General features: G+C 42.6%; 1 protein-coding gene across 2 annotated transcripts in view; it reads left to right on the top strand.

Annotated features, from left to right (window-relative positions):
* Positions 1-17,478, top strand: part of atm (ATM serine/threonine kinase) — a 206,445-nt gene that overhangs the window by 54,607 nt on the left and 134,360 nt on the right. For both annotated transcript variants that reach the window (XM_085999094.1, XM_085999096.1), the window contains exons 15-21: positions 322-447; positions 1,297-1,386; positions 3,172-3,340; positions 3,962-4,161; positions 12,858-12,940; positions 14,682-14,828; positions 14,980-15,055. In XM_085999094.1, coding sequence (XP_085855220.1) covers positions 322-447; positions 1,297-1,386; positions 3,172-3,340; positions 3,962-4,161; positions 12,858-12,940; positions 14,682-14,828; positions 14,980-15,055 — 891 coding nt within the window. The remainder of the gene's footprint in view (positions 1-321; positions 448-1,296; positions 1,387-3,171; positions 3,341-3,961; positions 4,162-12,857; positions 12,941-14,681; positions 14,829-14,979; positions 15,056-17,478) is intronic.

A 17,478-nucleotide genomic window follows, 5' to 3' on the forward strand; every position in this document is an offset into this window, starting at 1 on the left:
CCTGGGGCCTTCTGGCTGCAGCTGTAACCTACAGCTGTGCTCTACATTCATCCTCCATTTGCTGAGGCAAGCGCCAAGAGGGGGCAGGCTTGCTCTGGGAGTGCATCCAGGCCATGCTGATCGTCTGGGACTGGAAATTAAAGCGTGCATGGGTCTGGACAGGCATGATGAACTTGGGATGTACGGCTTCTGTTCAGCGCAGGTGCAACAGGGGCAATAAAATTGGCCCCATAGCATGTTTGCTACTTGAGAAATTCTTTAAAAAGATGTATTTGTGAGATTTAAGTTGTGATTGTTAACTTTTTTCCCCTCATCCTTTAGTCTTTTATGCTGGATGCTGGTGAATACATTTCTACAGCCAGAAACAAACTTAATGAGGAGCTGAAGCTCAGCTCTCTGAAAACCCTGGTTACTGTGTGCACAAAATGTCTGCACTCTCACACTAAGGTATTTAACTCGGCTCAATTAAATGTCCACAAATACATTATACTAAATACATTCAGCTCAATTAAATGGGCACGATTATATCTTACTGTTTAATGTAATTCAATTTACTTCATGCACTGTAGTTTCTGTTGATGACACTCAGCCCTGAGTCCCACCCCAAGATTCAATCAGACGAACTAGGCTGACGCTCCAGTGAAGGGGTGCTACACTTTTGGAAGTGCTATGCTTCAGATGAGACGTGAACCGAGGCTCCGTTTGCCTGTTCCTGTGGTTTAGATCGATAGATATTAAAGATTCTATTCCACTATTCAGAGAAGAGCGAGGAATTCTCTTGGTATTCTCATCAATGTTCTTCCCTCAACCAACACTACCAAAAATAGATTCACTGATTTAATTCGTCCCATTGCTGTTGTTGGGATCTTGCTGTGACAAATTGGCTGCCACTTTACCTGCATAACAAGAGTCACTCTACTCCAAAGTCATTCATATTAGGTAAAACACTTTGGGGTGTTTCTGAAATATGCGATAAGGTGTTTTATAAATGCTGGTTCTCTTTCACTAATCTGACCGATGTTTCAGTTGCCCCAAAAACGAGAATTAATTTACTATGACCGTTTTATTCATTAGTTTTCATGTTTAAACTGAGAATCTAAATATGAACATTATAGTCTTTACATTTTTTAATCTGTAGCTGGGTGCATCTTTTTATTTTTAGTTTTACCAATATGTATTCTGTCTAAATAGAGTGGTGATCCCCTAAAGTTGCTACGCATTCCTAAAGTACTCGAGGATGACCCATAACAATTATTGTACCCTCGAAATGAACTGTATTTTCTATCATTTTAACAGCTTTGGGCGAAGAGGAGCTCATCTGTTCTCTTCCTTCAACTATTCCCAGCAAGATTTATGAATGACCTTGTGCAGGTTTGCAAACAGCTGGTAAGGAACTATCTGAAAATTCCCGAGGTTGATAGGCGAGTGGGGTTTCTAAGTACGTTGCTGCTTGTGTAACCTGGATTTAATTCCTTCTAATTTACTGTCCTCACAAATACTGTTCACAGACAATGCAATTATGTAAATGGAATTGCTCGCATCATTGTGACAACTGTATGTGACATAGTCACGATGATGCACTCTTGTTTTCCCATCCCAAATACTCTTTTTTCAGAAACACATTGCCCTTTTAGGTTACACCCAGTATATTTTCTGACAACACTTGAGACCTTCTCATACACCACACAACCAGTTTTGTGAGGAGTTTAGAATTTGAGGATGTTATTGGAGCAAAGACATCTTAGCAGGCTATGGGTCCTCCCAAGCTCCTACTTGCGTGGAGGCACCAAGATAAGTTAACCTACTACAAGCTGGGGACCAGTTCCCAGCCCTTTGCAATTGCTGCTGTGAGCTGAATGTAGAGGGACACATAAGCACAAACAGGGATGGGATGACTGCTTTTCTCCCCTTCCTGTCATTTGCAGGGAGTTGCTTGACCACTGCTGGTGACTTTAAACAGTGGCTGCTGAAAACAGTAACTGCAATGTAGAAATCATGAGTAACCTGTTCTGCTACAAATTGGATTTGTTTCTGGCAATTCCAACATACCCCATACAGCATTGTCCCTATATAACATTTCAAAAGTACTTCATTGACTGTAAAGCGCTTTGGGATGTCCTGTGGTCGTGAAAGGCGCTACATAAATGCAAGTATTTATTTCCTTTATGTCCATTTGTTGATGTTTTCTTTTTACTGTGGGTGTGTCTAAGTCAACTCCAGCATAATTTGAAATAAAGATTAAACCAGTGGTCTGTTTTGGATACCTTGGCACTGAAATCTATTGCGAGCCATAGTCTGGTTTGCACAACATCGAACAGATCTACTTGCTCAAGAAAGAGCCATGTGCTTACCTGACTTTTACAACATTTACCAAGTGCATGGTTTCTTTGTCTTGGCTTCTGCTGCTGGCTTTATAGTAACTGGATTTCCACTTTATTGTATTTTCACTTATAAGTACTTGCATTAATAATATCTGCTATCTTGCTCCGTGGACAGGAGAAGGCCTGGCCTGGTCATGGACTACTTGTCCTATTTCATGGTTCCAAGTGAAGATTGCATAGGATTATCTATTACTTAACCAAAACCCATCAGCAGTTTAGCATATGTGTATTTAAATCTATGACAATATTCTAATCCTCTTAAAATAAACTGTAAATGGTGGCATGACATAGCAAGTCTGTCAGCATCTGAAGAAAGAAAAGACCGGTTTATGTTACATGTAAAGATCCTTCATCGAAAAGGTGTTGTTCCTGCAGATGTCCCTGACAACAACATGAACCAATGGTTACCGGCAGAGACGGCCATGTTTTCTGGCTGTATGGCTCAGCCTAGCTGGAAAGGGATTTTGCTCTTGCTATATTTTCCACAGCCTTTGGGGGAGGCAGTGTTGCAAATTGTGACTTGAAAATAACTGGTTGTGCATGGCTTTTCTGTTGTTCTGGCTCCAATTGAATGCTCCCATAACTATAAACGGGCAGTGTCCACTGCAGCGTGACATTTCTTGAAGTAGTTCTGAGCAATGAGCACTCCATTTTTAAAAACTCCAATTCTTCCTGAGGTGTTTCACGCCATTAATGGTTTGCACTGAAGGTCAGATTAAACATAGAGTAATAATATGTGTTCATCACTTACCCCTAACTTTCAGGATGAACAATGATGTATTTCTTATAGGCAACCCACACTGGAAAATCGCCTGATGCTTGTGAAGCAAAGGATGATTTTCAGGTCAGTTTCATGGAAGTGCAGGGACATGGATCCAGCGATTTCTTTGATGACGATCATGACAAAACCCTTGAAGGAAGTGATTATAGTGACAACAGCGATTCATCGGTTGGAACAGGTAAGTTATTTATGGGGCTAGATATTAAATATCGTCCAGCTGGCTCCCAGTGGCTCAGTCTAAGGCAGCGTGTAGCCTAACCGTACAGACCAAGAAGGTCGCAGGTTTGACACTTGGCCTGTGCTGGGTTAGTTGATCTTGACTGGGGATATTACAATGGGCCTCAGCATCCTTGGGTTAACAAGGGAAAAACCGGATAAGGGAATCACAGCTGGTAGTGTACATTTATGGATGCTGTGTGGAAATTTGTGAAGATAATATCGAGCTTAGAAATGATGCTTTCTGTGGTGCAATAACCTATGTAGGCTCTGAAGTGGAGCACAGCCACTTGGGTGAGGTACAAGAGGGTGACCAGTGCCTGTTGAACCATTTGCCAGCAAGGAATTGTCTGGTCCACAAGAGCTATATGGGGATAAGAGGAAATATAGGAATTTGATACCACAATTCTAAAATAAATAAAAAGCAACTATGGTTGAAGACAAAAATAACTGTACCTGAGGTTGCATAGTACAGGCCTAGTTCTAGTGGTATAGTAATTTAATCTGTATGCTAGTTTATTAAATAATTCAAGTAGTGACATTATGCTGCACTTGTGTTCATTAACTTTCAAACTTTTTTCAGGAGCAAAGAGCATTTTAGCTGAAGAGAATTTGACAAAGCATGATTTTCTCCTCCTCGACATTCTCCGATTTCTCTGCTGTTGCACAGCAGCAGGACAGATACATGCGCTTTCTTTCAGGTCCAGTGATATTAGAAGAAAACTGTTAATGTTAATTCAGGAGAAGGACCACAGCATTTCAAAATCTCTGCACTTGCACATGGTAGGCATCACTTTACGTACCCCTCTCTCCCGCCCCCTCCCTTTCTAAAAAAAAAAGTTAAATTTTACAAATGAATGCTCCCTATGTGGAATATCATCAATTGGTGGGGGGTGGCTCATATTGGATCTTTGCGCCAACTCCTGCCCCTTCCCCATGACTTTCTACCCATTAAGTTAATGGAGCACATTTACCCTGTGTGTCATCCAGCAGCAGGTATGGCCTTCCCAGTCTTGTTACAGCAGAAATCACCACATTCTGGGATGCTAACATAAGGAACCGATCTTGCTCTGTGACAATCGTTCACGAAGGACATTAACCGTGCACCCTATGGTGTAAAGCGCATTTACCAAACTTACAGTATTGTATACTCTATAAAAGCTTTTTATGGGAAAAGTAAACATTCAGGTTCTTTGGTTCACACATGAAAGGTAATGAATGATAAAATATTGAGTGCGGGGTTTGATTTCCGGGCCTGTCACTGTGTGGCTTTTACTACTAGTGAGCTTATTGCTTGACCCCTGATTGCCAGGATTGAGCTACCTTCAGTGATGGATGGTGTGAACTGCAAGCACTCATTGACAAAAACAAACATTGCAAATAACAGCGCTGTACAGGTCATACTCCCTGGGCCCCTACAATATAATCAGACGTTTCCTGTACTCTATTCTTGCTGAATCCCGTTATTTTTGCTGTTTCCTCTGTATTTTCCTCTGACAAGAGCAAAGCGCCAATGTCTACCTGCTCCACCTCCTCCAGCAGCACATCCCCAGTGTGCTTCCAGTCATGAATACTGTGAGCCAGCCCGTCCTCCTCTGGTAACATCATCGAGTCCCCTCAGTTTGGGATCCACTATTCTAATGGAAATCTGAAAATGAGAATCATGCAGTGAGAAAGTATATGATTTGTCCAACTGCCTTTTCTTTATGGGGGTGAAATTCATCTCTGTGTTGGTGTAAACACATGTCTTGGGGGTTTTTATGGGTCTCTTCCTTGAGCCTTGGTGCTAAATACCATTACTGCATCTTAGCGCTTGTGAATGATATATTCTTCTTGCTCTGCCACAACTGCTATAGGCTTTGAGAACAAAACCTTGCAAACACAGAAGTAAAATAATAATCCAATGTGCACTGATTTAATTTCAGTCAGGGCAGTGAACAGGCACTATAGATGACCTGCCTCCCCGGGCTTGGTGGAAGGAAGATTAGCTGGATTCTTGCTAGTGACCCTGCTTGAAAGTGTGTATGGGTGGAAGTTGGGAGGGCTGAATAGCCTGTTTCTGTGCTGTAAATACTGTGCAATACTATGTATGTATGTAAATCAGAATTGGGCTCAGCTGTGATGTCCTCTCATTTGAATAACATGCAGACACCAGTATCCAGACGTACACATAAAGAATGGTCAATTGAGCAAGGTACAGGAGGACTGCAGATACCAGTAGAACTGTACCATAGCATGAGTCATTGGCTGTGGGGAGATTGGAGAAGATACACTACACACATTTTTTACAGCAGCATTGAAGTAAATGTTGTAGTTCAGCAGTGATTTAATTTGTTTTTATTCAAGAAAAGATGTCCCCAGCCCTAACAAAGAGTACATAAGAACATAAGAAATAGGAGCAGGAGTAGGCCATACGGCCCCTCGGGCCTGCTCCGCCATTCAATAGGATCATGGCTGATCTGAATCTAGACTCACGTCCACTTCCCTGCCCTCTCCCCGTAACCCCTAATTCCCTTATCTGCTAGGAAAATGTCTATCTCCGTTTTAAATTTATTTAATGTTGCAGCTTCCACAGCTCTCTGGGGTAGCAAATTCCATAGATTTACTACCCTCTGAGTGAAGAAGTTTCTCCTCATCTCAGTTTTGAAAGGGCAGCCCCTTATTCTAAGATTATGCCCCCTAGTTCTAGTCTCACCCATCAGTGGAAACATCCTCACCGCATCCACCCGATCAAGCCCCCTCACAATCTTATATGTTTCGATAAGATCGCCTCTCATTCTTCTGAACTCCAATGAGTAGAGTCCCAACCTACTCAACCTTTCCTCATACGTCAACCCCCTCATCTCTGGAATCAACCGAGTGAACCTTCTCTGAACCGCCTCGAGAGCAAGTATATCTTTTCTTAAATATGGAAACCAAAACTGCACGCAGTATTCCAGGGGTGGCCTCACCAATACCCTGTATAACTGCAGCAAGACTTCCCTGTTTTTATACTCCATCCCCCTTGCAATAAAAGCCAAGATTCCATTGGCCTTCCTGATCACCTGCTGCACCTGCATACTAACTTTTTGTGTTTCATGCACCAGGACCCCCTGATCCCTTTGTACTGTAGCACTTTGCACTTTCTCTCCATTTAGATAATAACTTGCTCTTTGATTTTTTCTGCCAAAGTGCATAACCTCACACTTTCCAACATTATATTGCATCTGCCAAATCTCTGCCCACTCACTTAGCCTGTCTATGTCCTTTTGCAGGTTTTTTATGTCCTCCCCACTCACTGCTTTCCCTCCCATCTTTGTATCGTCGGCAAACTTGGACATGTTGCACTCGGTCCCTTCCTCCAAATCGTTAATATAGATTGTAAAGAGTTGGGGTCCCAGCACTGACCCCTGCGGAACACCACTAGTTACTGATTGCCAGCCCGAGAACGAACCATTTATCCCAACTCTTTGTTTTCTGTTAGATAGCCAATCTTCCACCCATGCCAGTATATTACCCCCAATCCCGTGATTTTTTTATCTTGATCAGTAATCTTTTGTGTGGAACCTTGTCAAATGCCTTTTGGAAGTCCAAATACACTACATCCACTGGTTCCCCTTTATCCACCCTGTATGTTACATCCTCAAAGAATTCGAGCAAATTTGTCAAACATGACTTCCCCTTCGTAAAACCATGCTGACTCTGTCCTATTAAATTATGTTTATCCAAATGCTCTGTTACTGTTTCCTTAATAATGGACTCCAACATTTTGCCAACCACAGATGTTAGGCTAACTGGTCTATAGTTTCCAGCTTTTTGTCTACTTCCCTTCTTAAACAAGGGTGTTACATTAGCAGTTTTCCAATCTGCCGGGACCTTTCCTGAGTCCAGGGAGTTCTGGAAAATGATCACCAATGCATCCACAATCCCTACCGCCACTTCTCTCAAGACCCTAGGATGTAGGCCATCAGGTCTGGGGGATTTATCCGCCTTAAGTCTCATTATTTTACTGAGTACCATCTCCTTAGTGATTTTAATCATGTTTAGCTCCTCCCCCCCATTGCCCCCTGTTTGTCCAGTGTTGGGATATTTTTAGTGTCCTCTACTGTAAAGACTGATACAAAGTATTTGTTTAGCGTCTTTGCCATCTCCATGTTCCCCACCACTAGTTTCCCGGTCCCATCCTCTAAGGGACCAACGTTCACTTTAGCCACCCTTTTTCTTTTTATATAGCTGTAGAAACTCTTGCTATCTGTTTTTATATTTTTTGCTAGTTTACTTTCATAATCTATCTTCCCTTTCTTAATTAATCTTTTAGTTATTGTTTGCTGGCTTCTACCGCTGCACTATAGAGAGCATCCTGACAAACTATCACGGTATGGTACGGCAGCTGTAGCTCCCATGACCGGAAAGCCCTGCAGCGGGTAGTCAAAACTGCCCAACGCATTACCGGCACCCGGCTACCGACCATAGAACATATATACCAGAAACGCTGCCTACGGAGGGCACGGTCCATCATCAAAGACCCTACCCACCCCAGCCACAGTCTGTTCGCCCTCCTACCATCTGGAAGACGCTACAGATGCATTCGCACCCGTACGACCAGATTTAGGAACAGCTTCTTTCCCAGGGCTGTCATCCTACTGAACTCCACAAATAAACACTAAAGCCTGCACATCTGCCGATGCACTTTATTATGGTCATATTTATGCTAATATATATGTACAAATGTATGTTGAAATGTTTAAGTGTCCTAATCCAAATTGTACACTCTCGGAAGCCGCAAGCCTACATTTCGTTGTACTGCACTTGTGCATAACAATGACAATAAAAGTTGATTTGATTTGATGCTTCCCAATCTTCTATTCTCCCACTAGATTTGGCTAATTTATATGCCCTTGTTTTCAGTCGGATACTATCCTTTATTACTTTACTAAGCCACGGATGGCTGTCTTTTCTTTTACTCCCCTTTTTCCTCAGTGGAATATATTTATCTTGAAAGATGTGAAATGTCTCCTTGAATGCAGACCACTGCTCTTGTACTGTCTTACACTTTAATCTGTTTTCCCAGTCCACTTTAGTCAATTCTACTCTCATACCTTCATAGTCTCCTTTATTTAAGCTTAGCACGCTGGTTTGAGTTCCAACTCTCTCACCTTCAAACTGAATTTGGAATTCAACCATATTATGGTCACTCAGTCCAAGGGGATCCTTTACTAGGACATTTTTTATTAATCCTGTCTCCTTACACAGGACCAGATCTAAGATTGCTTGCCCCCTGGTTGGTTCAGTTACAGACTGCTCAAGGAACCCGTCCCTAATACACTCTATGAACTCTTCCTCAATGCTGCCATGCCCAATTTGATTAGTCCAGTCAATATGAAAGTTAAAATCCCCCATGATTATAGCTGTTCCCTTATTACAAGCCCCAACTATTTCCTGATTTATACTCCGACCAACAGAGTTGCAACTGTTAGGAGGCCTATAGACTACGCCCACTAGTGACTTTTTCCCCTTATTATTCCTTATCTCCACCCAAACTGTTTCACTATCCTGATCCTTTGACCCAATATCATTTCTGACTATTGCAGTGATTCCATCCTTGATTAACATAGCAACCCCACCTCCCTTTCCTTCCTGTCTGTCCTTCCTAAATGTCAAATACCCTTGTATGTTTAGTTCCCAGTCATGATTATCTTGCAGCCATGTTTCCGTAATGGCCACCAGATCAGGCCATTTTAGACTGGGTATTGTGCAATGAGAAGGGACTTATCAACAATCTTCTTGTACGAGGCCCCTTGGGTCAGAGCGATCATAATATGATCGAGCTCTCAGTCGAGATGGAGAGTGAGGAAATTGAATCAGAGACTAAGGTCCAGAACTTAAATAAAGGGAATTACGAGGGTATGAGACGGGAATTGGGTAAGATTGATTGGGTGGTGTTTCTGGGGGGATTGACAGTGGATAGACAATGGCAAGCATTCAAAGATAGAATGGAAGAATTCCAGAACATGTTTATACCGGTTTGGCATAAAAATAAACCTAAAAAGGTGGCTCAACCGTGGATAACGAGGGAAATTAGGGACAGCATAAAATCAAAAAAAAGGGCATATCAACTGGCAAAAAAAAGCAGCAGACCGGAAGATTGGGGGCAGTACAGGATACAGCAAAAGAGGACAAAGGGATTAATCAGGAAGGGGAAAATAGAATACGAAAGTAAACTTGCAGCAAACATAAAGACAGACTGCAAAAGCTTTTATCGGTATATCAGGAGGAAAAGACTGGTAAAATCCCAAGTCGGTCCCTTGCAGTCCGATTCGGGAGAATATATAATGGAGAATAAGGAAATGGCAGACCAATTAAACTCATACTTTGGTTCTGTATTCACAAAGGAGGACACAAATAACCTCCCAGGAATATCGGCAAACATAGGGACTAATGAGAGGGAGGAGCTGACAGAAATTAGTATCTCTAGGGATATGGTGTTGGGTAAGTTGAGGGGACTGAAGGCCGACAAATCCCCGGGGCCTGATAAACTACATCCTAGGGTACTTAAGGAGGTGGCCCTGGAGATAGCAGATGCTCTAAGGATCATCTTCCGGAACTCCATTGACTCGGGAACAGTACCCGTGGATTGGAGGGTAGCTAATGTTACCCCAATATTTAAAAAGGGGGGTAGAGAGAAAGCAGGGAATTATAGACCAGTAAGCCTTACATCGGTTGTGGGCAAAATGCTAGAGTCCATTATTAAGGATAAAATAGCGGAGCACTTGACAAATGGGGAAAGGATCGGACAGAGTCAACATGGATTTACAAAGGGTAAATCGTGTTTGACTAATCTGCTGGAATTTTTTGAGGAAGTAACTGGTAAAATAGATGGGGGAGAGCCAGTGGATGTGGTGTACCTTGACTTCCAGAAAGCCTTCGATAAGGTTCCACACAAAAGATTATCATGCAAAATTAAGGCTCATGGGATTGGGGGCAAAGTATTAACGTGGATAGAGAACTGGCTGGCGGATAGAAAACAGAGAGTTGGAATAAACGGCTCGTTTTCGGAGTGGCAGGCAGTGACCAGCGGGGTGCCGCAAGGATCTGTCCTGGGACCCCAGCTGTTCACAATATATATAAATGATCTGGATCAGGGAATTGGATGCAATATTTCCAAATTCGCTGACGACACTAAACTAGGAGGAGGGGTGGGCTCTGATGAGGATGTCAGGAGGCTACAGTGCGATTTGGACAGGTTGGGGGAATGGGCGGATACGTGGCAGATGCACTATAATGTGGATAAATGCGAGGTTATCCACTTTGGGGGTAAAAACAGGAGGGTAGATTATTATCTAAATGGCAATAGATTGGGAGATGGGGAAGTGCAGAGGGACCTGGGTGTTCTTGTGCACCAGTCACTGAAGGAGAGCATGCAGGTGCAACAGGCGATTAAGAAGGCAAATGGTATGTTGGCCTTCATATCAAGGGGGTTCGAGTATAGGAATAGGGATACCTTACTACAGCTGTACAAGGTGCTGGTGAGACCGCATCTGGAGTATTGTGTACAGTTTTGGTCGCCCCATCTGCGGAAGGATGTTCTTGCCATGGAAAGAGTGCAACGGCGATTCACCAGGCTGATACCTGGAATGGCGGGAATGACCTACGAGGAGAGATTGAATAGTTTGGGCTTGTACTCACTGGAGTTTAGAAGATTGAGAGGGGATCTCATCGAAACATATAAAATTATGGCAGGCCTGGACAGGCTGAATTCAGAGAGAATGTTTCCAATGGCAGGGGAGCACAGAACCAGGGGCCACAGTCTAAAAATAGCGGGCAAATCATTTAAAACAGAGATGAGGAAGAATTTCTTCACTCAAAGAGTGGTGAGCCTGTGGAATTCCCTGCCACAGAGGGCTGTGAAGGCTAATTCAATAAATATTTTCAAGAGAGAATTGGATATATTTCTGAAGGCTAAGGGGATTAAGGGTTACGGAGAAAAGGCGGGGACGGGGTACTGAACTGGTAAGATCAGCTAAGATCTCAGACGAAGATCAGCCATGATCTCATTGAATGGCGGAGCAGGCTCGAAGGGCCGAATGGCCTACTCCTGTTCCTATCTCTATGTTTCTATGTTTCTATACCCATGTGTAGTTATTTGCACCGTCAACTCGTCAATTTTGTTACGAATGCTGCGCGCATTCAGATAAAGAACTTTCAAATATGTTTTCTGACAATTTATTCCTGCTTTTACCCCTTTTACTACTTTACCTTTTTCATTATACATACTGTCCCTTCCTGACACGCTCTGGTTTTTAATTCCCCCACTGCTACTTTGCTCTATTGCCTTCTCCGCTGTCATTTTTATTTTTCGCTCTCTTAAAACCTCCCCCCCACTAATTAGTTTAAAGCCCTCTCTACAGCCCTAGTTATTCGATTCGCCAGGATTCTAGTCCCAGCACTGGCCAAGTGAAGTCCGTCCCAACGGAACAGCTCTCTCCTGTCCCAGTACTGATGCCAGTGTCCCAGGGAGCAAAACCCATTTCTCCCACACCAGTCTTTGAGCCACGCATTTAACTCTCTAGTTTTATTTACCCTAGCCAAATTTGCACGTGGCTCAGGTAGTAATCCAGAGATTATTACCCTTGTGGTTCTGCGTTTTAATTTGGTCCCTAGCTGCTCAAACTCCCTCAGTACAGGATGCCTTCGCCAGATGAGCCTTGCCCTTCCTATAATCTTTTTTTTCATTTGTGATTTTTCTCTTGTACAAATTCTTTTCTAAAAATCAGGTCGTCTGTACTGACATGGAGAGGAATTCACTTGAGCCTGGCACTAACCTGCTGCTTCTCCCTCTCTCCACACCCTCCTAAGCACATAACTTTCTCTTGGCGCCTCCATGCATTGAGGATGCATGACCCACTTCCTCCAGGTCCAACACTTCAGGTTCTAGTATAGAAAAGCTTGAATTTCAGCTGCTAATTTTTCATCCCACCCCTATCTCTGAAGACCATGCACCAGTTGTAGTGTATGTGCCTTTAAGAGCCGCATGTGTGCTGTAATGCCGGTAATGGCCACTCGGGCTATATAAGCCTGTATATTGTGTTATATCCGTTAGTACCCCTCCAGACTTTGCTTAGTAAACACCTATGAACCAACTCCTGTCTTCAGTGTCTCTATCAACACACGGACACTACACCAGTTGTGTGGGGTGGGATATCCCATGTGGTTACAGAATCTGCTAATGCTGCTGTAAACTGGCTTTTGAGAAGTGCAAACTAATGATGTTCCAATACACTGTCTCACAGTGCTAATATCATTTGCATTCTGGATGATGTTGCTTGTTTAGAAATACATCATGTGGTAGATTTTATATTCTTGCATTCCAACATTGTAATTGGGCTCTGTTGAATGGATCTATTGCCAAATATAAACGAGGACAGTCTTACCTTCTTAGGTTGTCATTAAATTAGCATTTAGGGTGTGCTGATTTATCTTGTTTGTGTCTGATCCCATAGTACTTAATCTTTTTAAAAGAACTCCCATCGGACGAAAGTGTTCTACCATCAGATGATTTCTCCATACTTCTAAAGCCACTCTTGTAAGCAGTATTTATTACAACAACAACTTGTATTTATATAGCACCTTTTAATGTAGTAAAACATCCCAAGGCACTTCACAGGAACGTTATCGAACAAAACTCAACACCGAGCTACATGTGATATTAGGACAGATGGTCAAAGAGGTAGGTTTTAAGGAGCGTCTTAAAGGAGGAAAGAGAAGCAGAGAGGTTTAGGGAGGGAATTCCAGAACTTGGGGCCTCGGCAACTGAAGGCACGGCCTCCAATGGTGGAGCGATTAAAATCGGGGATGCTCAAGAGGCACATATCACGGAGGATTGTAGGCTGGAGGAGATTAGAGATAGGGAGGGGCAAGGCCATGGAGGGATTTGAAAACAAGGAAGAGAATTTTAAAATCGACGTGCTGCTTAACCGGGAGCCAATGTAGGTCAGCATGCACAAGGGTGATGGGTGAACGGGACTTGGTACGAGTTAGTACACAGGCAGCACAGTTTTGGATGACCTCAAGTTTAGAGAGAGTAGAAAATGGGAGGCCGGCCAGGAGTGTGTTGGAATAGTTAGGTGTAGAGGTAACAAAAGCATGGATGAGGGTTTCAGCAGCAGATGAGCTGAGGCAGGGGCAGAGTCGGGCAATGTTACAGAGGTGGAAATTGGCCGTCTTAGTGATGGCACGAATATGTGGTCGGAAGCTCATCTCGGAGTCAAATATGACACCAAGGTTGCGAACAGTCTGTTTCAGCCTCACAGTTGCCAGGGAGAGAGACGGAGTCGGTGGCTAGAGAACAGAGTTTGTGGCAGGGACCGAAGATAGTGGCTTCGGCCTTCCCAATATTTATCCTCAAACTCCCAGTAGGAGAACCAAGCAGGAATTTGGATGGGAAATCATGGAGCCCCCGTAACCCAAGATCCCAAAATGCCCTCCTGGTGGGCGAAGCTCTGCACTAGGGATTATTTGCTACTACTGGGTGGCTTAGATACAAAATGTTGCATTCTCCAGCACTAAAATACCTCACCAAGATAAACACAATAAATGTTGTAAAAATGTTCTATGTCACAAAGTGTCTTTTTAGCAAAATAAATCACTTAAGAAGTTAACTGTAGAACTTCCTAGGAACTACTTTTTCCCCAACAAGTTCAATGCCAAACTTTTTTGAGGAAAAAACAATAATAAAAGAGAATAATTAGTCAGGGTCTTGATCAAAGAGCTCAAGTTTGTGATTTTAACTGTACCAATTTTTTGATAAGAGTAAGAATTTTTTTTTAGATTGATAGCAGATTTTGTAATCTCACTTGTGTTCCCCCAAATAGATTTTGTTGGTTAGAATCCTATTATTGGGTATTAAAAGATAATTGATTCCTGGAGATAACTGTTCTTGTGAAAGTTTAATTTTTTTCCGAAAAGAATTCCAGTTTGCTCCTATTAGATTTGAAACTGTCATTGGAGAATGTTAGTAAAAGCACATTATCAGCATACCAAAGCATAGCTCATTTATGTATTAGTTTTTTATGTATGTCAAATATATTTATGTTGGCTAATTTCAAATTTCTGTAATTTTGGTTATATTTACAAAGTAACTTACATTATTAAGTTGTTTATCTCTCTTTCGAATCCATGCAGAATTATACATTCCTCTACAGTTAGATTCTGAACTTTTAAAGTTGTCTGATTTCAACAGTCACTTAATAGGAATGGATGAATTGATAACATTTATTGATTTGCAAAATGAAGCATTTTGTAATTGCAGCGTCTGTTCTGTGCAGGGACTTGTGTTCCATGTATCGTTGTGATCAAGAGGTTTGTTCAGCGATCCTGACGCACATTCTTCCATTACTAACAGCACAAGGCATTGACTCTGATGAAATGGCTGATGTTCAGGGGAAAGTACTAACGACAATTGGAGCATTCTGGTATGTGTACTTTCTTGGCCCCACTCTTTCCACTAGACTTTTTCATGCTGTACGTTTAATTGAAACCAAAAGGTCTAAGATATCCCTGGGTGTGTAATTATGAAATTTATGAAAGCTAATGTACATTAATGTGTGTGTTTATTTGTAATAGGCATCTAAGCAAAGAAAGAAAATGTAACGCACAAGTGAGAGCTGCTCTAGTAAGATGCATGAAAGCACTACTTGAGGTGAGTCAATTAAATGTATTCAGGTAACACATTACCAAAATTTAGCAGTTTGAATATTTCAATGTATTGACAGTGTACAAGTAGACACTAATATGCAGGATTCCCAGTAATCCCGCCTTCTGCTTGTGATGGTCATCATAAACTAAAATATTCTCTGCTGAATGACAGCATCACAGAGCTCGTTAGACTTTGTTCTAAATTTTCTCTGGGAAAAGGGGGGTTAATTTCATAGAAAAATTTATATTATTGGATAGAGATAAGAAATTATACCACTGCACAATTTACTGCCATCTGTTCGTAGAGCAAAAACCAAGGTCTGAAGATGTAAGCAAGACTTTATTGTACTGTAATGGTGTTTTGGAATATCCTTGTACTTTTATTTTTCAACTAGCAGGGGAGCCCCGCGTTGCAGGGCAATTTTGGGGCTGGTGGATGTGTGGGCCGGGAGCCTGGGACTGGATTTGGGCTCTCGGCAGTTGGAGAAGCCTAGGCCCGTTTTGCACTGTTTTTTAACCTAAACATTTCTAGCTTTTAATACCTTCAAAGATGAAAGTTAAAGTACTTATAAAACATTTTTGGTAAATCTTTTTTTAAAAAAAGAAACTGACATAGAAACATAGAAGATAGGAGCAGGAGTAGGCCATTCAGCCCTTCGAGCCTGCTCCGCCATTCAATGAGATCATGGCTGATCATCCAAATTCAGTACCCGGTCCCTGCCTTCTCCCCATATCCCTTGATCCTTTTAGCCTTAAGAAATATATCCAACTCTTTCTTGAATATACTTAATGAACTGGCCTCCACCGCTTTCTGTGGCAGAGAATTCCACAGGTTCACCACTCTCTGGGTGAAGAAATTCCTCCTCATTTCAGTCCTAAATGGCTTACCCCTTATCCTTAGACTATGACCCCTGGTTCTGGACTCCCCGGCCATCAGAAACATCCTTCCTGCATCTAGTCTGTCCAGGCCTGACAGAATTTTATAGGTTTCGATGAGATCCCCTCTCAATCTTCTAAACTCCAGTGAGTATAAGCCCAATCGACACAATCTCTCCTCATACGTCATTCCTGCCATCCCAGGTATCAGCCTGGTGAATCTTCGCTGCACTCCTTCCATGGCAAGAACGTCCTTCCTCAGGTAAGGCGACCAAAACTGCACACAATACTCAAGGTGTGGTCTCACCAAGGCCCTGTACAACTGCAGCAAGACATCCTTGTTCTTGTACTCGAACCCTCTTGCTACGAAGGCCAACATACCATTTGCCTTCTTAACCGCCTGCTGCACCTGCATGCTTACCTTCAGCGACTGGTGTACAAGAACACCCAGCTCTCTTGGCACTTCCCCTTCTCCCAATCTATTACCATTCAAATAATAATCTGCCTTCCTGTTTTTGCCACCAAAGTGGATAACCTCACATTTATCCACATTATAGTGCATTTGCCATGTTTCTGCCCAATCACCCAACCTGTCCAAATCGTGCTGGAGTTTCACAGCATACCCTCCCACCCAGCTTTGTGTCGTCTGCAAATTTGGAGATATTACATCCAATTCCCTCGTCCAGATCATTAATATATATTGTGAACAGCTGGGGTCCTAGGACCGATCCTTGCGGTACCCCACTAGTCACTGCCTGCCACTCGGAAAACGACCCGTTTATTCCAACTCTTTGCTTTCTGTCCGCCAACCAGTTCTCTATCCAAGTCAATACCTTGCCCCCAATCCCATGTGCCTTAATTTTGCACGCTAATCTCTTATGCGGGACCTTATCGAAAGCCTTCTGAAAGTCCAAATACACCACATCCACTGGTTCTCCCTTATCTATTCTACCAGTTGCATTCTCAAAAAATTCCAGTAGATTAGTCAAGCATGATTTACCTTTTGTAAATCCATGTTGACTTTGTCCAATCCAGTCACTGCTTTCCAAGTGCTCTGCTATTACATCTTTTATAATGGACTCTAGCATTTTCCCCACTACCGATGTCAAGCTTACCGGTCTATAATTCCCCGCCTTTTCTCTACCACCTTTTTTGAATAGTGGGGTAACATTAGCTACCTGCCAATCCATGGGTACCGTTCCAGAGTCTATCGAGTTCTGGAAGATGACCAGCAATGCATCTACTATTTCTAGGGCCACTTCCTTAAGTACCCTGGGATGTAGATTATCAGGCCCTGGGGATTTATCGGCCTTCAGTCCCATCAATTTTCCTAACACCATTTCCCTACAAATACTGATTTCTTTCAGTTCCACCCTTTCATCAGACCCTATGTTCCCCGGCATCTCTGGGAGGTTATTTGTGTCCTCCTTTGTGAAGACAGAACCAAAATATGTATTTAGTTGGTCTGCCATTTCTTTGTTCCCCATTATAAATTCCCCCAATTCTGACTGCAAGGGACCTACGCTTGACTTCACCAATCTTTTTCTCTTC

Source organism: Somniosus microcephalus, chromosome 10, assembly GCF_052327205.1.
Source record: "Somniosus microcephalus isolate GS21.2 chromosome 10, FLI_Smic_1.0, whole genome shotgun sequence".
In the NCBI taxonomy this organism is placed as follows: Eukaryota; Metazoa; Chordata; class Chondrichthyes; order Squaliformes; family Somniosidae; genus Somniosus; species Somniosus microcephalus.